Source organism: Gopherus flavomarginatus, chromosome 7 (genome assembly GCF_025201925.1).
Source record: "Gopherus flavomarginatus isolate rGopFla2 chromosome 7, rGopFla2.mat.asm, whole genome shotgun sequence".
In the NCBI taxonomy this organism is placed as follows: domain Eukaryota; kingdom Metazoa; phylum Chordata; order Testudines; family Testudinidae; genus Gopherus; species Gopherus flavomarginatus.
This window is the reverse complement of record NC_066623.1, coordinates 29,437,415-29,461,216: the sequence shown is the minus strand read 5'-3', so window position 1 is coordinate 29,461,216 and position 23,802 is coordinate 29,437,415. Positions and strand designations below refer to the sequence as shown.

The following is a 23,802-nucleotide window of genomic DNA, read 5'->3' as shown; positions in this document are numbered from 1 at the left end:
AGTTCACTGGCACAGCTGTAGATGCAGAACACAGCTGTGCCAGCTGCTGGTAATTTATGGAGGCTTTGCCACATCCCTGTATCCTACATAAGTATCAGAAACAGTGTTTTAACTGTCTTCTTTCTAGGTGCTGATAAGTGAGAATGAATTTAAGACAAGCGATGGGTGAAATGACCAGTACTAAGATGCAAAACAGGCACCGGTTCAACTGAAATTAAATCTTTGTTTCCCCTGTGGCTCTTTGTAGTTGATAAAATAAGAATACTTGGTCAGGCCTTTTCCTGTGAGAATAATATAAATAAAAACTAAACATTTCCCATCATACTGTTTAAATATGAACATATAGTAAATGAAACAATGACTTACGCTGCCATGGCTCTTTGTCTCCTGCACTCCTAGCGATCTGAGTAGCACTGATCTAACTGGTGTGTCTACAACTGCATCTTTCAAAAGAAAGAAACTTAAGCTATTGAAAAGAGGCTATGCAACATAGTGTGCACAGGGCAGCCTCGGGTACTATAGCTTTATATATTTTGAAAGTCTGGAATGTTAATATGCATATGAATTTAACCACTTTCCTCAGATTTGTATTTACTCAGTTTTGTTCCTTTTCTGTAAATACTTTTGGTTGCAATACTCAGATTGTAACGGCCTGGACAAAGCACCTCTAATAAAGGTGCAGCCCTCAAACACTTGTCAGTTCTGTTCTCTCTTTGTCTCTCTTCCAGGTTACACTATTGATACATTCTTGACCTTGTTTTTTATGTACCTATTCAGCGTGCGATATATAAATTCAGGCATCTGTGTGTAAGAGTCACATATCCTTTAAACCATTACACTGACAATATGCCACCCACATACAAGGCAGCATACACAAGTTCAATCCACACATTAGCAATTTTTTATTTTTAAAGTAGGTTTTCAATAAGACTCCACTCTGACAGCTAAGAAAATTAGTTTAGTAAAATACAAGAGGTCCAAATGCAGAAGTAGTTACATCTTCTGGACTGGTTTGATGCCCAGGATGTCAAACCCTTTGGCCATGACGGCAGCTGTTGCTTCACACAGCAACATTCTCCACATGTTCACCTTCACTATCGTTCCTGAAGAAGAAAGAAAAATAGTGAAAGTTTGAATGAGGTGGTCAGGAAGCTTCACAAATTACAGTCACCGCATTTGTGCTGTTTCCATGATGTAGTACAGTTAGAATTATGTAGCTTCTATTACACTAAAAGGGATTGTAAAAATGCACTATTTAATACACCCAAGAGGTACAGCAAGTAGCATTTTTCACAAGAGATGATCACTAATACCCACTTTCTTCTCTACTTGAGAAAGTTTTGCTACGTGTGCTAGCACTTGGAAAACTAAACTTATTCTGAGCACTTGGAGGCTGCTTTTATATATATGATAAATTTCTTTTTTAAACATAAATGGGATCTGTTGAGTCTTCTGTAAAGCAGAGAAAAAGCAGTCAATGTGGGCCACAGACAGTCCTCCTTCAAACACAGCAATAGCTCTATTTTTGAATAGGCCAAGACATGCACTTGTTTATAAAAATCAGTAACACTTGTCATAAAAACTAGATATTATTTACTATTAGCAGTAGCTCTGCAGAAAAAACAACAAAAAGCTGCCTTGACATGCTTGAGCATTAGTTACCTTGCAACCAAAAATTACTGTAGTAGTAGCATCCTTAACACAAAATTAAAACTCCCTACTCCTGGATATTATGATGAGCTTTCAGCCTGGAATGCTGGTGCAAACCTGATCAATTGTATCATCAGAATTCTCCAATTACAACCTTACAGAGATGTGGTCGCTGCAAGCAAGTTTAAGGGATGCACTCACCAGTTTGTCTGTCTTTTTCCACACAGTAACAGTTATCATAGAACTCTGTGAAGGTGGTGGCCAGCTCATAGAGGTAGTCACAGAGTGTGTGTAATAAGAGATCATCCAAAATCTTCTGCAGAATCTCAGGGAATTTCAGAATGCACTTGCCCAGTTTCCACTCCTTTTCATGGTCCAGTAATATCTTTGTTTCTCTAGCTGCCTTCTGCAGCATCTCTTCATCAATGTTGGCCAGACGTGCTATAGATCTGACAAAAAAACCAGCCCAGCATTGGTCATGCTTATGTATGGAATTTTGCAACAGGATTGAAGGGCTGATAGCAAAGGGGTTCTGATTTGAGTGATCTAGCTACAGAGTGGTAACTTAAACGGATATTAGAAAACAGCCTGAACCGCACAGAAAAATATTCAGTACATTGCAAGCACATAGACAATTAATGCAGGAGGCATGCTGCTTCCACGCACTAATGCCTCCACCCAGTGCAAGGGGCTGGACATGCAGTCAAGAGGAAGAGTGGATGAGAAGCTTAAAAGGTGACCAGGCGCTGATGTGGGAAGAAGCCTGGGGACTCAAATGTATGTGGGGGGAGTGGAAAAAAGAGGGAAAGCAGTAACAGATGGGAGAGGGAAGCTGGGACATGTACCCAAAAGAGGTGGTGGTGCACAGTTCTCTTGTGAGAGTGGGCTATGTAATTATTAATAAACCTAAAAAATATTCATTTGGGAGAAAGCTCTACCCTGTAATGTCATTCAGAGATGCCTGCCTGGAAAACTCCACACATTGCTGGAGCATGTGCACCGAAAACAGACCTGCCCCTTCTGAGAGAGGAAGTTGAACATGTTCACTAAGTAGGCTCCATCAAGACATGAAGGCAGAAAACAAGACAATGGCCACACTGCTAGAAAAATTAGATATGCTCTCCCTCCAGCTGGCAGGACAGCCTGCAGTGACTGGCCAAGGAGGAGGTCCACTTCCACGCCCTCTCCGAACATATGGGGCATAAATCATAGCATGCATCACCTGATAAAGCTGGTAACAGATTTACCAAGGGAGATGAAGTTTCAGCCCAGCACAGAGTTCAGGCTAAGCTGTTATGAAGCATGGTAGATATTTTACACTAAACAAGGCAGAGCTATTCAGAGAGGTCCAGCTAGACTCCTCCTTTGGCATTTAAAGATGTCATCAGGGCAAGCAGCTCGGGAAACAAAATGAAACAGGCTTAAGGCCCCAAACACAAATAATTTTTTGAGTAAGTGGCAAGACAGCAAGGGAGACCACAACTGAGATTCTCCCATGAATTCTGTTATTTTTAGTTAATAAAAGGTGGCACAGACATATTACACTTTTTGCAATCTGAAGGACAACTCATTTTAAACTAGGTCTTAAAGCGACCAAAATACTCTTGCGCTACCTGATTCGAGTGAAGGCATAGAGCAAGTAAGCAGCTGTATTTCCTCTGTCATCCAACATTTTATCAAAAGAAAAGATGTAATCATTCATCCTGTTATGGGAGAGGTCAGCGTATTTAATGCAGCCAAAAGCAACTGATGTCTGGGCAGCCTTCAGTTCTTCTTCAGTTAGGACCTATAGAAGACCCAAAAAAGCCCCAAACAAACAAGTTGTAACCATTCTGTCCCCTACATAGAATTTGCTTCACCACAAACCCAGAGAAATGAAAAAGCCTCAGCAGGAAATATTCTAGAGGCACCAGCCAAGTAACATGCTGGGGGAAAACACGGTCAACTCATGTGCTTTGACTCTTTTTTCCAGAGGGAAATTAACTAGTAAGAACCCATTTCAAAGCACTGATGATTGTTCAGCTAAATGTCCTTATCCCTCAAGTGAATCTTCTATTTCATCAAGGCTTACTATAAGATGGACACCTAGAATATAGCTCAAGGGGGAGGGATAGCTCAGTGGTTTGAGCATTGGCCTGCTAAACCCAGGGTTGTGAGTTCAATCAATCCTTGATGGGGCCACTTAGGGATCTGGGGCAAAAATCAGTACTTGGTCCTGCTAGTGAAGGCAGGGGGCTGGACTCAATGACCTTTCAAGGTCCCTTCCAGCTCTATAAGATAGGAAACACAGCAGGATTGGCGCAATAGTTCCTGCTGCCAAAGAAGTCCCAGGCAGATTTTGTTCCTGTGCCACTTAAAACTGGGGCCCTGTCGTGTGTGCATGGACAGCAAAATTAGTGGTTGGGCCCAGTGCCTTTAACCAAAATGTCAGCTGGTTGTGGCCCCCCACCTAATTAGTGGTGAAGTTGCACTGTTGGTAAAGTGCTCTGGAAGGCAGGAAATGCCATGTAACTATAAATCAGTATTCTGCCCCAGTCTGACTGACCTCAGAGAGGTATAGGAACAGTTTAGCATGATCTCCTATATTCTATATTCATCCTTCTTCCCCCATCAGCATAACAGAATGGTCTGAAAGTTCTGACTTATGTTCCAGAAAACGAGGATCTCTTCACAATTAGATCATCTCACATAGTGGAATACAATATGTAACAAGGCGACACAGCTGAAGGCTATGCAAGAGCAAACTGCCGTCCTATACATTTTTGAAGCTATTTTGAGGCTGTTGTAACTAGTGATTTGGAGCAATCAAATTTCTGAATTGCTCCACTCCGGCTCCAGGCAAAAACCTACTGGTCCGTGCTCCAGCTCTGGGCTCCGCTCCAAAGCCCTGGTTCTAACACAGGATCACTCATGCTGAAATTAGAGGGTGACTTGTCCACAGTTCAGGCACTGATAGAATTCTATACTTTGTGATCATGGAGTCTCATGTGTGACCTGCTTTAATTCCAACAACTTAGCAAACAACTAGCTACAGCCCATAGGAGTTTAATCATGCAGAGATTCCAGTAGATATGCCACAGAGCCAATCCAGAGAGAGGAAAGGTTTGAGCCATATTGGAGCTCACATCAAAGCAAGTGAATCAAGTTCACTGTCTCAACATACATCCTTGCTCAATGAGGCAACAAAGGCTGCACAGTATGGAAAACTGCATTGAGTGTTCTGTATTCTACCAAAAAACCAAGGAGTCTGGTAGCACCTTAAAGACTAACAGATTTATTTGGGTATAGGATTTCGTGAGGTTTTTTACCCAGGAAAGCTTATGCCCAAATAAATCTGTTAGTCTTTAAGGTGCCACTGGACTCTTTGTTGTTTTTGTGGATACAGACTAACACGGATACCCCCTGTATTCTACCACCACCTGCTGGACCTTTAAGAAATCAGCTGTTCCCCCCACTGCATCTCACCAGCATATAGTGGAGATTTAACGCTGTTTTACAATGCAGGAACTTCTCTCACTCAGACCTGCCTCAACTCTTTTTTAAAATTGTTTCCACCAGGTGGCCACTGCTGACACTGGTATAGCAGCTCTGCGAGTGCTAAGATGGGGTTCTTGGTGGACTGAACGTTCATTTTAATTTTTAGTGTATCGATCTTTGCTCCTGCTCTTCTATGGCCTGTGACATCTCCTCATCTAACTAATCTCCCCCACCTATTGCTGGCAAGAGAATTTCTGTCCCAAACAACAGGATCAAGTCCTGGAGTTGCTTATCAACCTCAACTGCCCGTTTGCTGGCTCTGCCTCTCCTACTCATCTCACACCCTGCCCCCTTCTAAACCTAGCTCATATCTCACCCATCCTAATTTATTCTCCTGGATTCAACTGTGCAATAAATATTCCAAAGGGAAAAAGCTGACAGTAGCGAGTGCAGAGTACCTAGTGCACACATGTGGACCTTCTTACTGTGCACAGTAAGGGAGCCTTCTTGCATAGTAGCTTAAGGCATTTGAGAAATGCATTAAGTTAAACTGCCCGAGGGCATTCAGCATGTCCCCACAGGGAGTAAATGCAGAGTAGCTAGTGTGCTTTCAATTCACACCTTAGCTGCCTGCCCACTAACTTCCCCTTCCCCATGCAGACAAGCCCCCAGACACTGCATGTTTCAAAACTACAAGGTCCAGCCACTGCTGAGGCTTTGCCTGCAGTGCAATCCTGACCGTTCAAATGAGCTATGATTAACCCAGAATTGCACTAAATCCATTAGGAATTAGCATCAGTGTCTTCTCCACAGTACAGGGAAATGTAAGAGCTTCAGAGGAGGAGAGTCTCTCCTACTGGTGTCAAGAACAATTCCAGGCCCTAGAACACAGCTGCTTGCTAATCACAACATGCAGTAGAATGGTAACACTGAAAATAAGCCAAGTGAGCAACGTGATAGAGGGAAAAGTCTTGCTCTGTATATATTCCCCTTGGACCCATTATACAGAAGCAGCCAGTACATGATGAAACTCACTACATACTTGTTTCCAAGAAGGAAAGTAAGCCATCACAATTACCTTGTCACGCTCTTTGTCCTTCAGTTTGTCCATTGATCGTTTCAGCCCCTCTTCCAGTAGCTCAATGAGCCGCACTGTTTCCCCTGAACGAGTTTTGAACTTTTTCCTGAAAGCACATAGACAAAAATCCTGCCTGGCTCAACAGAAACCCCACGGGTCACAATCAGCACTATATACAAGCCCCTGCAGAATTAAATCTTACAATTACTTGAGTGGCCCACATTTCTCAATAGTCCAGTAGAGTCAGCTGCACATTCCAATGGCCTCCACCCCTGAGTTAAATGTATAAAACAGGCATCAAACTGGTGCATCTATAAGGGCGGATGGGAACTGTAATAAAACTAATTGGAGAAAAGAAGGTTTACAATTGGCTGGTCAGGGTGTCAGTCATATGTGTAGGACAGTTCTACTGTACCATCAGAGCAACAACAATTGTCAGGAAAACAGCTCAAAATATTTCCCCCTATTTTAATAGTGAAAAGCAATAGCAAGGAGACAGCGTGTGGACTCTCAGCTACATGTAGCTCTTGCAGAATGCATAGGTCTGATTGCAGTAATACCTACCAAGCAAGAGGAGCTTGAGATGGAGTACTAAGTATCTGGCCTAGAGACAGGGGCATTGGGATCCCTTTCAATATCCATGCAGCCAAGGGAGATGGGAGAGGCGAAGGAGAAACGAAAACCATCCCTTCACCAACCACAAAGAGGGAGACAGAGAACATAACTTAGAGTGGAGTCGCACCGACCCACAGTACAACACTTGAACATGCTATGTGATATGTTCCTTGTGACACAGAGTCACAATACTGCAATGTGAAGCTGTGAAAAACAGACATGGAATTTCAAGCCATACTGGAATTAGTTTGTGATTCTTGTGGGCCACATATACTTCTATTTGTAGCAAAAGGATAAAACAGGATTGTAAAAAAAATGCCTAACTAGCTATATATCCCCTTCACAGAGAGAATTCTACAGGACAATTCTGCGGTTAAGGTGTTCCCAATTATCAAAACAGAAACACAAGCTATAAACACATTTGCTATGGAGTAGACAGAATAATCTTGTCAAACAATATGCAATCTAAACCCACAGTCTAGGCAGTATGATTGAGCCAGGGTAATATATAAAATATTGCTCTTATGGAAAATAAATTCAGATTTCTTATTTTGCAGTTACTTTACCAACGAATAATGAAACATTGGTCTGCAATGTTAATTTAGACATACATTAACTTCATTTACAAGAAATCTGTTTTTTTTAAGATAGAATTTTCTCAAATGAAAACAGGGCAGAGGTAGTTGGTTTGGGATGGAAAGAGGTGGCTTTAAAAAAAAACACCCCAGAAACTTGATCTGTTTAGATTCCAGAAAAATTGTGCACTTTTACAGAATAGTAACAGAATATATGGAAAGACAGTCACAGCAGACATTAATAAGTGAACTTTATTGCTTCATTATTTTAGATGTCAACATGTAAAGTAAATTTTCAAAATGCAAGTACTTGTGTGATATTTGCATTTTCATAGAATATCAGGGTTGGAAGGGACCTCAGGAGGTCATCTAGTCCAACTCTCTGCTCAAAGCAGGACCAATTCCCAACTAAATCATCCCAGCCAGGGCTTTGCCAAGAGTGACCTTAAAAACCTCTGAGGAAGGCGATTTCACCATGTCCCTAGGTAACCCATTCCAGTGCTTCAAAACCCTCCTAGTGAAAAAGTTTTTTCTAATACCCAACCTAAACTTCCCTCACTGTTACCTGAGACCATTACTCCTTGTTCTGTCACCTGGTACCACTGAAAACAGTCTAAATCCATCCTCTTTGGAACCCCCTTTCAGATAGTTGAAAGCAGCTATCAAATCCCCCCTCATTCTTCTCTTCTGCAGACTAAACAATCCCAGTTCCCTCAGCCTCTCCTCATAAGTCATGTGCTTCAGCCCCCTAATCATTTTTGTTGCCCTTCGCTGGACTCTTTCCAATTTTTCCACATCCTTCTTGTAGTGTGGGGCTCAAAACTGGACACAGTACTCCAGAGGAGGCCTCACCAATGTTGAATAGAGGGGAATGATCACATCCCTCGATCTGCTGGCAATGCCCCTACTTATACAGCCCAAAATGCCATTAGCCTTCTGGGCTCATATCCAGCTTCTCGTCCACTGTAACCCCTAGGTCCTTTTCTGCAGAACTGCTTCCTAGCCATTCGATCCCTAAGTCTGTAACAGTGAATGGGATTCTTCCGTCCTAAGTGCAGGACTCTGCACTTGTCCTTGCTGAACTTCATCAGGTTTCTTCTGGCCCAATCCTCTAATTTGTCTAGGTCCCTCTGTATCCTATCCCTACCCTCCAGCGTATCTACCACTCCTCCCAGTTTAGTGACATCTGCAAACTTGCTGAGAGTGCAGTCCACGCCATCCTCCAGATCATTAATGAAGATATTGAACAAAACAGGCCCCAGGATCGACCCTTGGGGTCTTGAAACCAGCTACCAACTAGACATGGAGCCATTGATCACTACCCGTTGAGACTGAGGATCTAGCCAGCTTCCTATCCACCTTATAGTCCATTCATCCAGCCCACACTACTTTAACTTGCTGGCAAGAATACTGTAGGAGACAGTATCAAAAGCTTTGCTAAGGTAAAGGAATAACAACACATCCACTGCTTTCCCCTCATCCACAGACCCAGTTATCTCCTCATAGAAGGCAATTAGGTTAGTCAGGCATGACTTGCCCTTGGTGAATCCATGCTGACTGTTCCTGATCACTTTCCTCTTCTCTAAGTGCTTCAGAATTGATTCCTTGAGGACTTGCTCCACGATTTTTCCAGGGACTAAGGTGAGACTGACTGGCTTATAGTTCCCCGGACCCTCCTCCTTCTCTTTTTTAAAGATGGGCACTACATTAGCCTTTTTCCAGTCATCATGGACCTCCCCTGATCCTCATGAGTTTTCAAAGATAATGGCCAATGGCTCTGCAATCACATCTGCCAACTCCTTTAGCTCCCTCGGATGCCATGCATTCGGCCCCATGGACTTGTGCTCGTCCAGTTTTTCTAAATAGTCCCTAGCCACTTCTTTCTCCATAGGGGGCTGGTCACCTCCTCCCCATACTGTGCTGCCCAGTGCAGTAGTCTGGGAGCTGACCTTGTTTGTGAAGACAGAGGCAAAAAAAGCATTGAGTACATTAGCTTTTTCTACATCCTCTGTCACTAGGTTGCCTCCCTCATTCAGAAAAGGGCCACACTTTGCTTGACTTTTTTCTTGTTGCTAACATACCCGAAGAAACCCGTCTTGTTACTCTTAACATCTCTTGCTAGCTGCAACTCCAAGTGTGATTTGGCCTTCCTGATTTCACTCCTCCATGCCTGAGCAATAGTGTTACTCCTCCCTGGTCATCTGTCCAATCTTCCGCCTCTTGTAAGCTTCTTTTTTGTGTTTAAGATCAGCAAGGATTACACTGTTAAGCCAAGCTGGTCACCTGCCATATTTACTATTCTTTCTACATATTAGGATGGTTTATTCCTGCAACCTCAATAAGGATTTTTTAAAATACAGCCAGCTGTCCTGGACTCCTTTCCCCCCCATGTTATTCTCCTGGGAATCCTGCCTATCAGTTCCCTGAGGGAGTCAAAGGCTGCTTTTCTGAAGTCCAGGGTCCGTATTCTGCTGCTCTCCTTTCCTCCTTGTGTCAGGATCCTGAACTCGACCATCTCATGGTAACTGCCTCCCAGGTTCCCATCCACTTTTGCTTCCCCTACTAATTCTTCCTGGTTTGTTAGGTCCTCATACAAGAATATGTCTCAAACATATTTCAGGGTCTACTGGAATCTGACCCTGAAAACTGCAATATGATCTGACTTCTTTTCTTTTTGTGTTGTCTGATACTGAGACAGCCTGACAGAGTATAATCACAGCATCCATTAAATGTACCACGAAATGGGCGATTCATTTAACTTACTTATCTTCTCCCAGGACCACTCCAAATGCAGCATGGACTACTCTGGTCACGGCAGGGTCATACCAGCCAATCATCTGACCTGCTGCGAATACTGTCTGCAGGTGCACGGACTGCAAAGGAATAGGAAAATAAAAAGCAGTTGTCAGGTGCATTTTCCAATTGTCTTTTTCCCATTAAGAGTCTGGTATAAATACTGTAAAAGGCTTTTGTACCAAGAGTGCTATTACAAGGAAAAAGAAAGCTTCCCTTAACTGATCACCTTTAGACTCATTGCACAGGACACTTGTAATGAAGAACCACTACTGTCATCAGTTTCTACAGACTATTCTGATTTTCAGAAAGTATCAATGCCTGATACTTTTAAAGATCCCTCCCCAATTCTCAATATAAGAGAGTGTGACAAGTACATCACCACTGCCTGCATTTTACAGTTCCCATTTAAGTGAATGTAAATGCTGGTGAAAGGTACTCAATGGACAGCTCTGAAGACTCCACAGATAAGGCAATGCATGAGCAGTGACAGTGCAGATTTATCACTCTCTCCAGCCATTCAGATTCAGCACTGACCTAGATGTGCAGATGGTTTAGTTTCCCCGAATGTTAAATCCTTGGGCTCTGCTGAGATCATCATGAGTTTAAACTGTGGTGGCGAATTCTGTGATTGGCTCACAGTCCCAGGGCCGTTCAGAGGATTCAGGGGGCCTAGGGCAAAGCAGGAGAGCTGCAGCGCTTGTACTCACCTGGTGGCGGTCCGGGTCTTCGGCGGCATTTCGGCAGCAGGGGGCCCTTCAGTCGCTCCTTGTCTTCAGCAGCAGTGAAGGGCCCCCCGCCACCGAAATGCCGCCGAAGACCCAGAGTGACTGAAGGGTCTCCTACCGCCCAAGATCTGGACCGCTGCCCGCCCAGGGATCGCAGGGCCCCTGCGAGGCCTAGGGCAAATCGCCCCACTTGCCCCCCACCTCTGGATGGCCCAGCACAGCCCAGCAGGAACTGGATGGTAACTATCAAATAATTTCACATAAGGGCCAATAAATAATCATCATGTCATAACACCTTCTTAGCCCCTGTCCTCTAGGCTAGAGCAGTATCTAGTGACTGACTGAACAACAAAGCAGAGGTCTGGGTACTCACCTGTCCACTATCCACTACATAAACAATGATATCAGCCTTTTCCTCAAATAGCCTTTGCTTAAGAGCAGCTAAGTCAGATGTATCATATGTGAAACCTCCATCTGACTTCATGATTGTTAAAGGAACAGAGCCTCCTGGGACAAACACAATCTTCCGCCCGTCATCCATCTGTACAAATCCTAGGGAAAGACGTCATTTGAAGGTAAGCATTCAGGAGAGATTTGAAGAAATATGCACGTTGTTAGATGCTACATGTAAAAAGTGATAATGCTCTGAAGCAATGTTTCCCAAACTTGGGATGCCGCTTGCGTAGGGAAAGCCCCTGGCGGGCCAGGCTGGTTTGTTTACCTGCCACGTTCATAGGTTCAGCTGATTGCGGCTCTCACCGGCCACAGTTCGCTGCTCCAGGCCAATGGGAGCTGCTGGAAGCAGTGCGGGCTGAGGCCAGTGGGAGCCGCGATCGGCCGAAGCTGCGGACGCAGCAGGTAAACAAACCAGCCTGGCCCGCCAGGGGCTTTCCCTACACAAGTGACGTCCAAGTTTGGGAAACACTGCTCTAAAGCTTGTGAAAACCAGTTGCTCCTATCTATTCACATTCTTGAAAGACAACTCTACCTATTTTGTGCAGATCACATTAAATGCTTGATTCCTTAAAAACAAACACACACCACCAATCATAATTTGCAAAGAGAGCACAGATTTATACAAACCTAGTTTTGCTAGTGAAATAATAGGCTATTATTAAGAGAGTTCTAGCTTGATTTTAAAACCATTGTAAGTTGGTATGCTGATGTACTAGTGCAACAGTGAAGAGGGCGTTTGGGAAGTGAGAGATTTGAAAGGAAAAAAACACCCCAAAAGAGGCAACATGTGGAAACCAACTGCAATCAATAACACAGTGGTTTTCAAAAGCGACCTATAAGTGTGGCTAGCTGGGGCCTATGGATGGACAGAGATTAAGTATTGCTAAGACTAGGGAGAAATCGGTGAAGGCAATCTTTAGGAGAGGGGGCCTGTAAATTATTTGTGCCCCATTTTCTCTCATGACAATAATAAAGTCGATGGGAATTGAGTGCATTCATCACTTCACAATGGTTTTTGTGTCACAGGACCCCAACCTAGCCAGAATAGGCTCTCGGAAGTTTTACTACGGAAAGAATTTCCCCCAGTGATTAGGGCCAATCTAAGGTGCTGGTGCATCTCGATGTTACAGTGTTACTTGACTAGCTTAACTGTACCGAACATAAATATGTGTAATGTCACATTCTAGCTCCTGGTAATTCCTGATATAAATCCAACACACTCCTAATGCATTTTTGCATCAGGGCCCCAAATTCCCAGACCTTTCTGAACAACAAAAATAAGAGTAATAGCCTGCGTCACTCAGCAGGAGAGCATTTTCTAGTCAAAAATATACTGGAGGGAAAGGACAAGAGAGGATGAAAGGCAGTGTCTAATCTGGGGAACATCAGTCTTGAAAGTGTCTCTAAACAAACTAGTAGAAATTAACTCTCTCTCAAACTGAAAAAAAAAAAGTGTTGACTGGACAATTGTTGATTTTTTGACAATGTTAAGGAACATGTTACCTCTTTCTTCAAATTCTTGCACAATATCTTTCATCTTGTCTTGGTAGTATGATTCCCCTCTCTCTATTAGTTTAACGTCCAAGCAGTCATAGATTTTTTGGAACTCTGCGTAGAGAAAACAGAGAGAACTATAAAAAAAATTACACACACAAGATTTTGACTGATTGTGTTTAAGACTCGAAGCAAATAGGCCCCTTAAAATATGGCTTAAATGAGAGGAAAGATGATCCTGAGGCTAAGCCTTTAGCCTGGGAACCAAGAGATCTGGGTTCAGTTCCAGCTCTCTTGCAATCTGTGACCATGGGCATGTCACCTGTTTTCTGTGCCTCACGTCCCATCTGTAAAATGGAGTTACTGTACTTCCTTACCTCAGGGGGGTGAGGCTGAATTCATCAGTGACTGGGAAGCACTCAGATACTAAGGCAATATTGCAAAACCTTCAATTTCTGAGCCAGACTGGACAGAATGCCATATTACAGAGGTAAGCAACATTTAATAAAAAAAACCGGCCACAGCAAACACTTCAACAAGCTGTCAGAAAGAGATGAAGGGTTTCTCTCTGTCTGCTTCTGAAACACAGGTCGTTAAACAGAGGTGCAGGAAAGAATGAAGGTCAGACATTTTGTTTGGAAATGATCAATTGTTACTAATATTAGATAGTTGTTAAGCATCAATCAGCATTAATACTTAGATGTCACTCTACATTGGTGCTAATGTCATTGGTGCTAAGTCTTCAAAACCACTTTTCCGGACAGTATTAAGGGCAAGACCCATAAACCTGTTTGGGGAAGATCCTAGGATTTTCAAGTGCTGTATTCATTTTAAGTGAATTCTGCATCCTACTCTGATATGTATGGTGGAGTTCTATGGCGCAAACCTTCCTCAGCCATATTGCTCCTTTTTATCCTAACGAATAACTTGTGTCTCAGATCAACATAAAACGATCCACTTAAAACAAACAGTGGTTTAAAGAAAGAGGCACTAATTTTAACTGTTACCTTTCCGAGATACATCACAAATCAGTTTCCATGCTTTAATGAAGTCTGGACTTTTGCTCTGTAGTAGCACCACACACTGATAGGCTCGCTTCTTAAATTCTTCCTCTGTGTCAAATCTCCGTTTGGATTCCTAGGTTAAAAACCATACGTAAGAAAAAATCTTTTCTCTCCTATGCAAATCAGTATTTATGACACTTTAAAGCAATTTTTTATTTAGTGGAAGGAAAGCAGTGTGGCTTAATGGACAGGGTAAAAAATTACTTTTATTAAACCAGTATACAATTTCTGAGACCAGATACCTGTATTTCATAAACTACAATAAGAAATTCTTTACTTCTTTAACAAACTCAGTTAAAATTCATTTTGTTTCAACTATGTTATACTGATAATTCACAACAGTTCTGAATTATTGCTTCGCTTAAAAGTAAGAGGAGAACAAGTGGACATATTAGCTAAAATACCTTGTAAAAAGCTTGGAGATCCCCAATGGGGGGTGAAACAGTCAGGAAATCTGGAAATTTATCTTGGAGGTGAGCAATGAGCATTCCAAACTGGGTGCCCCAATCTCCTAAATGGTTTAACCTGGACAACAATTAGAGAGTGCAAAACAAAATTATGCATCATACAAGAAAGCAGAACTAAAACAGGCTGAACATTGTTGGCGAGGGAAGGGTGATTAGAGCTTTTCAGTCACATGGCTTGCTGGGGGATGTGGGGGTAATACCAAACTGTGCTTCTACACTCACAGTATTAGTTACAATGCATTTTTAAGTTATACCAAGGGTGGCTAGAACATACAGCCAGGCATCATTGGTGCACTTGTACAAATCGAGATGAACAAACTTGTGTCCCAAGTCCAGCACTGCTCACCTCAGAACATCATAGCCCACAAACTCAAACAGACGGCACATGCTGTCTCCAATAATAGTCGAGCGCAGGTGACCAACATGCATCTCTTTGGCAATGTTAGGGGAAGAGAAGTCAACCACCACCTTGGACAGGGCAACAAATGAAGAGGGAGAAACATTATTAAATGCCGCACTGTACGACGTCCTGCTCTCAGGGTGAGATTTTCAAAGTTGTGGATACGTGCCTCATGGATACGCGCAGTCATCATGACTGCATACACAAGTGATGTATTTGCATGTGGCAAATGGTCAATTACAACTGGCCATTTGGGCAAGCTCAATTTTCTGCATGTGTATAACTGCAGACATTTTACAGTTTGGTGCTGATTTGAAAATCTGGCTCTAAATGTCTAGAACTCTTCTGACTACATCATATTTTTGCCTATGAAAATTATCTGCATCCCTACTTACACTCTACAAACAAATCTTTAGTAATTAAAAATAAATGTTCCTCCTTTACACAGCATAGGATAGATTTAAAAAAATAGAATAACCACCTAATGACCTGGCACGTCAAACTCTAAATGTGGCTTTTAGCTCCAAACTCCAGCAAACAATTCAGAGCAAAACACACCCTTTTTAGGCCCAATCCTGAAAATCAGATCCATTGGCACAGACCCCTGTACCCCCAGGAAACTTATACAATGCTATGTAAAAGAGGATCATTTAACAAACAAGAAGGATGTACAGAGATTTTATACATATATTGCATATAAAAACTACGTTAAAAGAAAATTATTAATGTTGCAAAGTCAAGTAGTCAGAAATCAGGAAATGCTAGGTCTGAGGTCAGACTCAGTGTGCATTTACATTACGACACAGATTTTAATTACATAATGACTGGAGCTGTCAAGCAATTAAGAATTTAATTGCGATTAATCGCACTGTTAAACAATAATAGAATAGCATTTATTTAATTATTAGATGTTTTCTACACTTTCAAATACATTGATTTTAATTACAACAGAGAATACAAAGTGTACAGTGCTCACTTTATATCTATTTTTATTACAAACATTTGCATTGTAAAAAACAAAAGTAGTAGTATTTTTCAATTCACCTAATACAAGTACTGTAGTGCAATCTCTATCATGAAAGTTGAACTTATAAACATAGACTTATGTACAAAAAAAACTGCATTAAAAAAAAAAAAACAATGTAAAAAACTTTAGTACCTACATATCCACTCAGTCCGACTTCTTGTTCGGCCAATCACTCAGATAAACAAGTTTGTTTACATTTACGGGAGATAAGGCTGCTGACTTCTTAATTACAATGTCACCTGAAAGTGAGAACAGGCATTGTAGCTGGCATCACAAGACATGAATCTTCATCTGGCACATAAGTGTGTCTCTTGATGCTTCAACCACCATTCCAGAGAACATGTGTCCATGCTGATGATGGGTTCTGCTCATTAACGATCCAAAGTAGTGCAGACTGATGCATGTTCATTTTCATCATCTGAGTCAGATGCCACCAGCAGAAGGTTGATTTTCTTTTTGTGGTTTGGGTTCTGTAGTTTCCGCATCAGAGTGTTGCTCTTTTAAGACTTCTCAAAGCATGCTCCACACCTCGTCCCTCTCAGATTTTGGAAGGCACTTCGGATTCTTAAATCTTGGATCGACTGCTGTAGCTATCTTTAGAAATTGCACATTGGTAACTTTGCATTTTGTAAAATTTGCAGTAGAAGTGTTTTCAAAACGAACAACATGTGCTGGGTCATCATCCGAGACTGCCATAACATGAACTATATGGCAGAATGTGGGTAAAACAGAACAAGAGACATAAAATTCTCCCCCAAGGAGTTCAGTCACAAATTTAATTAACAAATTTTTTTTTTAACGAGTGTCATCAGCATGGAAGCATGTCCTCTGGAACGATGGCCAAAGCATGAAGAGCATATGAAACTTTAGCACATCTGGCACATAAATTTTTCTTGCAACGACAGCTACAACAGTGCCATGTGAACATCTGTTCTCACTTTCAGGTTAAATTGTAATTAAGAAGTGGGCAGCATTATCTCCTGTAAATGTAAACAAACTTGTTTGTCTTAGAGATTGGCTGGACAAGTAGGACTGAGTGCACTTGTAGGCTCTAAAGTTTTACATTGTTAAAGTTTTAATTGTTTTGTTTTTGACTGCAGTTATGTAACAAAAAACACATTGTAAGTTGCACCTTCATGATAAAGAGATTGCACTACTTTACTTGTATGAGGTGAATTGAAAAATACAATTTCTTTTGTTTATCATTTTTACAGTGCAAATATTTGTAATAAAAATAGTATAAAGTGAATACTGTACATTTCATATTCTGATCGGTAATTGAAATTGATGTATCTGAAAATGTAGAAAAACATCCAAAATATTTAATAAATTTCAATTGTTTAACATCTGTTAAACATATTGTTTAACTGTGCAATTAATCATGGTGGGGTTTTTATTTTTTTTTGAGTTAAGCATGTGAGTTAACTGCAATTAATCAACAGCCCTAATTATGACATACAGGATCCCTGCTTCATTCAGTGCACAGGATGGATAGTGCTCATTTAATGAGAAGATATCCAATATTTTGTTTTCTCATTGTTCAACGTGTGACCTTATGCCTTATCTGTTGCACATTAGTCAAACCAACTGTAATTTCCTCATGGGATTTTCGATGGTGCCTATCCCAATAGCATTTGAGTGCTTCACAAACAATTTTCACCACACCCATGTGCAAGGAGGGGATATTATTCCCATTTTACAGATGGAGAATTGAGGCATAGAGAGATTAAGATTAAAAGTTTCCACTAATTTTGAGTGCCCAACTAGGACGTGACATTTCAGCACACACAACATTATACAAAACTTTATATATTCAAAGCACAGCTCCCACTGAATTCATTTTTAGCTGAGAGTGCTTGGCACTACTGCAAATCAGACCCAGGGTCTCATTCCAGGCACTCAGAAAATAAAGAACATGCATTAGTGCCCACCTGTGAAAAGTCTGATACAAATGAATTTCCTAGCATCACAACTACAACCCTGGAACAGGCCGGGATAGAATCCAGTTCTCAAGGCAGCATTCAATTGCACAGGCAACCTTAATTCTGGCATTTCTTCACTTCTGAATACTTGACTTTGCAACCTTAATAACCTTCTTTTAACAGTTTTTGAGTGTGGAGTTTCCTAGATTTTCAAAGCAGCAAACTGAATAAACAAGAAATTCCATCATATGGCATCATACTGACATCCACATGAGTCATGAGCAGGACTGAAATCTTTAGATGCGCTGCACAGACCTCTCCCACTTGAGCTGAGTAACTGACAGCAATAGTATTCTGACGTCCTCTTTGTGGACCACATGAGAAGGGGATGAGACATACACTTTGCTCATGGCCTGTACAGATACTTGCTGACAGAAAAGGAATAGTGAGATTCAGGAATCTCGGGTTTCATTGCAGGCTCTGAAGGGAGAGTGCTCAAGTGGACACAAGTTCTTCTGTCCATTCCTCCCAAGCTTGACTCCTTCTGCTCCCTCTCACCTGTCCCTCTCCTGTCTCTTCCCCACCCATGTCCCATTCCCCTTAACAACCCCGTCTCCACTCCTCAGGCTTTTTGTCCACATCTCCTTGCCAAGTCAGTCCAAGTCTCCCCCGCTGCCCCAACAGCTGCAAACTGACTAACCCCAAAGTGCCCACAGTTAAAATAGTAATAACCTGTGTATTTGTGGTTGGAATGTTTGTTAAAAGCTTCATTATAAGCTCAGTAAGAAAGTACATGCATACCAAGCAAACTCAAGGTCAGAACCATTCATCAGCACTTGCTATTGGACTGAAAGCAGTACTGAGACTTTAATGAAAGTTTACTAGCACACCTTTTTCCTGTTTTCCATAGCCGGCGGTTGAACTCCATTCACCAGTAAACTGCTCAGTTGTCTGGACACAAAATCCTTTCTCAAGTGGACATTAATAAAACCTTTAGAGGAAAAACAATGGTTGTTGGTGCTGTAAAAGTATCCTTGAAAGCCATTTAATTTTGTTTAGTACTAAAGTTCACAATTCCCTAGATACAAGGAAAATACAGTATTTAAAACTAACTTCAGAACATCTTAATGAACTTTTTGTTTATGTAACAGGAAAAAAAACATGATCACACTCTGAAAAAAGAGAGTTAATTTACCAGGTTATGAGAGACTGTTTTCCACAAACAAATTGCTATTAAGCAAAGAAGTCTAAACTATACATATTAAATGCTACACGATCTGCTAAGTATATAACCTTTTTTGGGGTTTCTGTAATCAAGAGTGAACCCAAGAGTGAAATATTTGACAAAAAACGTATCTTGGGGTGTTTTGCAAACACATCTTGCAAACACTTGTATACCTAAGTGACATTACTCACAGCTGTCCCAGTGAGCTATCCTGTAGGCACTTATGCACATGAGGTTTTACTGTAAGTGCCATCACTTCCCATATATTTAAAACCACGGTGTCACATTTAGAAAAATTCAGACTTGCAGAACATTTGGGCACTACTTTGATTTTACTGAGTTGCAGAGCTAACAGAGATTCTCTTCCCCATCCATCTGCAAAATACTTCCTTTTATTTAGTGCTTATGAATGGGGTCAGAGTGAGTGCCAAGGAGACAGAAGTCTTCCACTTCCTTCAGAGCATGAGCAGTAGCAGTGTCATACTTTCCACATTGCTCTGCCATTGTGCCTTAGCTCTGAGCTGGAACGATCTCCTTTGAGGACGAGAGGATAGCTTGGGTTGGGTTCCAGGCCCAATCATTTTCTCCCAAGAGTGCCAATTTTGGTGGTGATTTTGTACTATGGACAAACCTAGAAGCCTATAGGGTGGAATCCTGATCGCAGTAAAGCCAATGGAAAAATTCCCATTGACCTCCCTGGGACCAGGATTTCACCCACGGATTCTAATGCAAGTGCTAGTAAGCAGATTTTATGCTGCCAAGTTAATCAGGCAAAATTGAATGTAATTCAAATGTTAATTCTATTTTTTAGCTTTATAAATAATCAAACTAGATTTTGTCTCCTTTACTGCCACTTGGTAGAATAGCTGCAACATCAAATTTAAATGTTGGGAAGGTACAACAATAGAGTCACCATACCAGGACCAGCGATTTCAACCTTCTCAATGTATTCATTTTCAGGAATATATCTGGAAATGTTATCAGCAATTTCTCTTGGGCTCACTTTCTGTTCACTGGTTTTGGGAAGCATCTGAAACATAATGAGAGGATTCAGTACAGTCCTGATGGAAAATAAAATATAATGAGTTGATACTACACTGAGACCAACTAAATTCTTCTCTTCTAATAATCTCTGTGGAATATTAAGAACTTAGATCTGTAAGCATGTTATACATGGCATTCCCATGGGTGTTAATAGGAGTGCTATATGCAAAGCCCTGCCAAGATCTGGTCCTAAAACCTGTGGAATTTGGTACCACCTTAAGATGTCCTGGTGGTATTACATTTCATAACATAGAAAAGTGCAAAGAAAAATTTAACTGCAACATATGTAACTAGCTAGTTTCAAATATTGTCTTTGCTTATCATGCACACCAGAGGTCTAAATATAACCAGTTTTTACTCTGCTGAAGACTGAGTATCCAGGCCTCACTAGCATATCATATGCTATGTGAACCCACTGCACCCCCAGAAAATCTGCATGGTTGCTTTTGAAAATCCCACTAAGCACTAATCATCATCATGGGAAATCTCAAAGGAACATGGCCTTCTTGCAATCAAGAGACACTCGGATTGATCTCTGGCAAGGTGCTTAAAGTGATCTGATTGTATATTCAGTTTATGTCCGTCACTGACAATCTTGTTGTACCATCAAAACTTTTGGCACCCATGTGATCGCTGACACGCATGCTTTGGAATTCATTGGTCTTCCATTCTTATATGTCCATACCAAGAAAGCTACTGAAACTGAACTAGTGCTGGAGGTGGCAGTTGTTGGGTTGGCTGTGATTACTCTAATTTCTGATCTTGTCCTCTCACCGTACACAGAACAGCTGACAGAAAGAGGCAAAAATGACCAATGAAACCTTGCAAAAGGGCTATTCTGGAAGCCTACGTGTAGGTGGCAAACGTAAAACATTTTTGTTCTCAGGTCACCCCGATTAAGCCCTCTGGCAATCTGGGCCTTTTCTAGGCTACGTTTTTGATTGTTATCAAGTTAGCCAACTTAATTTGAAGCACCACTCAGCACCTAGTGAATACCTTTCAAATCATGCTAGCTGGTCTTGGCTGTAACCTAAGCTTCTTCCAGGCTAGCTCATGCGGTTTGAACTGTGCCTACACGAGGCGTGGAATGCTGTTTCAAGTCATGTTCACCAATTGAATTTAAAACAAAAACAAAAGCATCTTCTTTTCTAATTTAGTCAACCCTGGGTGCAGCCAAAACTAGATCCGAAAATCCCCACAGTACCCAGCGCCTGATGAGGGGCTCAGTTGGCTATTTGCACCTGCCCAAGCATTAAAAAAGTTGATGACTGTGTGTAGAATTGCCCCTTTCTGCTTCTTCCTCACTTCTGCAAGAACCGAAAGTGAAAAACAGCTTTAATATCACTTAAAAATATCAGTGACTAATTCCCTCACATCATGACCAAATCTGGGGGGATTTTCTAACCATTCAAGTGCACGTGAGGTCACTGTACTGCCCTGGCAGGCCCTGGGTGAAAACAAAAGGATGCTGAAGTGTTCTGAGTGACTTTGGTTGGAGTGAAGGGGAGTAATATTTAGAACCCGGGAGGGCAGCCATGCCTGGTGTGTACAGCATCATACAGCAGTGACTTTGAAAATCCCATTAGCTGGATGCTCAGTCTGGAAAGCAGATTTTTAAAAAGTAAACAGTGTCCACATTGTCCCTTATAATTCTCCCTTGTTGTCCAAAAACTGGGCATATCGGTCCTTCGCGGTGCACCAAAACTTCATACAAATCTTCAAAATTTACTTTACGAAATGTAATGAAGATCAGATTTTAAAACAAACATTCCCCTGCCCAATTTTGAACTCAGACATTACAACAGAGTGCTAACCATGTGCTAGTGTCTGAGAGCCAAAATGTGAAACTGACCAGGAAAAAAACAAGTGAGAAGAATCATATGAAAAATAACTATGCAATATAAACAGGGATGGGCAAATCAGAATTTTAAAATGTTCACTTTTGGTAACCGAAAGTGTTATTTTTAACAAAGTGAAGGAAGTGTATTGGTTTTATTTTTATTATAATTTTTAACTTGACAGTGAATCTGTAAAACTTATCTCAGAGAAATAACTATATAAGACTGAGCTGGGCTGCCATTCAGTATTGCAAATGACGTTCTGTGAATCACAATCAGGCAGATCTGTCGTCTTGCATTAGGACTACAGTAAGGAGAACTGTGCAATGAAATATCTATGAGCTTAGCAAATCTGTTGTAAAATAGCATTTTTTTCCATTAAACTTTATACGGGGTGGGGGGAGTTATTGAATCTTACAAGTTACCCTTTAAGAGGGCCCTGATATTTAAAATTGTATTGAGGACCTGACATTCTGTGAGATAAATCAATTCATTGAACAAACTATGCATTCACGCCGTGTGAAATCTGACATAAAAATGTGTTTCATGGAGTTTGATTTTCTTCGGTCATTATGTGGTGTTTTCAAAATATCTATCACCTTGCAAGGTAAGCACCATTTCACATCAAGGCCATAAGATCTATTATTTTCTCAGCAATTTGGATTCCAGACACTTGGATGTTTATATTGTTAACTTCCAGTCCACCATGAAATGTGACAGCTTAACAAGTTTCAGTTTCAGATATAATGCAGCACTATATGATTCATTTGATCCTACCATCAACAAAATATGGCCTGAGTAAAGCTTGAGAATAGGCAAGGAAAATACCCTCTCTTTTCAGCAGCAATAACTTTAATCAATGGCTCTACAAGGGATAAGCTGCCAAAACGGGAAATAAATATTGAGCCAACGATTACAGGTGATGGTATCCAAGACTTTATGAAGGCAATAATCCATATATCTGTTACTCTAGCAGTGCTTCTGGCTGAAACTGCAGTTACAATATGCTAATGAACTCCCAGTAAAACAAAACACATTTGTGATGGCGGTTTCCGCATTGGCAGGTCAAATGGGGAGGCTGTTGGCTGGCACGCCCAGGCGTCAGATTCATTCCTGCTACCACACAGCAGCAGTGTACAGATTGCTCTCTCTTTTGAAGGCAGTTCTTGGGAGCCACATGATCTAGCAAGGTGCACATTATAACAAGGGAGCTTAACTTGAGTTGGAATCATGCTCCTTTACAATTCCATAGTGCTCAGCACACTGTTAGTCCTGTATGAACACAGAGAGTTCTAGAGACATGCGTAAGGAAAGAACGAAGCCTGTATCGAAGTCCAATACAGCAAGCCTTAAGGCATCAGTTCCTCTGTCAGTCTGGGACTTGAGAAACTATATAAATGACCATGAAATGCGAGTAAGCGTTTGGGCATCAAGTAATGAAAACAAAGTAGACACAGAGAAGACAGTACTGTATGAGAATCCTAACAATGACTTAATTGGGGTAAAGTGGCGGTCAAGAGATGTTAAAAAAAAAAAAAAGGCACTCCTCAGAAAGTTTGTATCTGTGCAGTCACCCAAGGACCTGTTACTCTAAGAGACAGACAGATCTTTCGGCTGAGGCTGTCATAATATGCTAACGAGATCTAAGGAAGACAACACACATTTGTGAGAGCTGTTTCTGCATTGGCAGTTCAAACGAAGAGGTTGCTGTTTGGCAAATATCAATGCTGCCCAGGAGTGAAACCCCACGGGACAAGTACGCACATAACAACCCCTGTATGTGTGCCATGGGGAAATGAGCATTTTGCTTATTACAACAAGGGCTCTGAAATAAAGAACTATGATGTTTAATAAATGAATAAGGGATAGCTCGGTGGTTTGAGCTAGGCTGACCCTGGTGCCCATCACCTGGATTAACTCTGCAATGAAGACACTCTAAAACAACTGCA

At 41.4% G+C, this 23,802-nt stretch overlaps 1 protein-coding gene across 4 annotated transcripts in view; it reads right to left on the bottom strand.

Annotated features, from left to right (window-relative positions):
- Positions 1 to 878: 878 nt before the first annotated feature.
- RARS1 (arginyl-tRNA synthetase 1) overlaps positions 879 to 23,802 on the bottom strand; it is a 34,424-nt gene continuing 11,500 nt past the window's right edge. For all 4 annotated transcript variants that reach the window (XM_050962666.1, XM_050962667.1, XM_050962669.1 and 1 more), the window contains 12 exons: positions 19,890 to 20,001; positions 18,637 to 18,737; positions 14,744 to 14,865; positions 14,335 to 14,455; positions 13,874 to 14,003; positions 12,876 to 12,980; positions 11,290 to 11,468; positions 10,159 to 10,268; positions 6,206 to 6,311; positions 3,264 to 3,436; positions 1,852 to 2,099; positions 879 to 1,103 (listed from right to left, as the gene is read on the bottom strand). In XM_050962666.1, the coding sequence (XP_050818623.1) occupies positions 994 to 1,103; positions 1,852 to 2,099; positions 3,264 to 3,436; positions 6,206 to 6,311; positions 10,159 to 10,268; positions 11,290 to 11,468; positions 12,876 to 12,980; positions 13,874 to 14,003; positions 14,335 to 14,455; positions 14,744 to 14,865; positions 18,637 to 18,737; positions 19,890 to 20,001 (1,617 nt within the window). In that variant the 3' untranslated portion in view covers positions 879 to 993. The remainder of the gene's footprint in view (positions 1,104 to 1,851; positions 2,100 to 3,263; positions 3,437 to 6,205; positions 6,312 to 10,158; positions 10,269 to 11,289; positions 11,469 to 12,875; positions 12,981 to 13,873; positions 14,004 to 14,334; positions 14,456 to 14,743; positions 14,866 to 18,636; positions 18,738 to 19,889; positions 20,002 to 23,802) is intronic.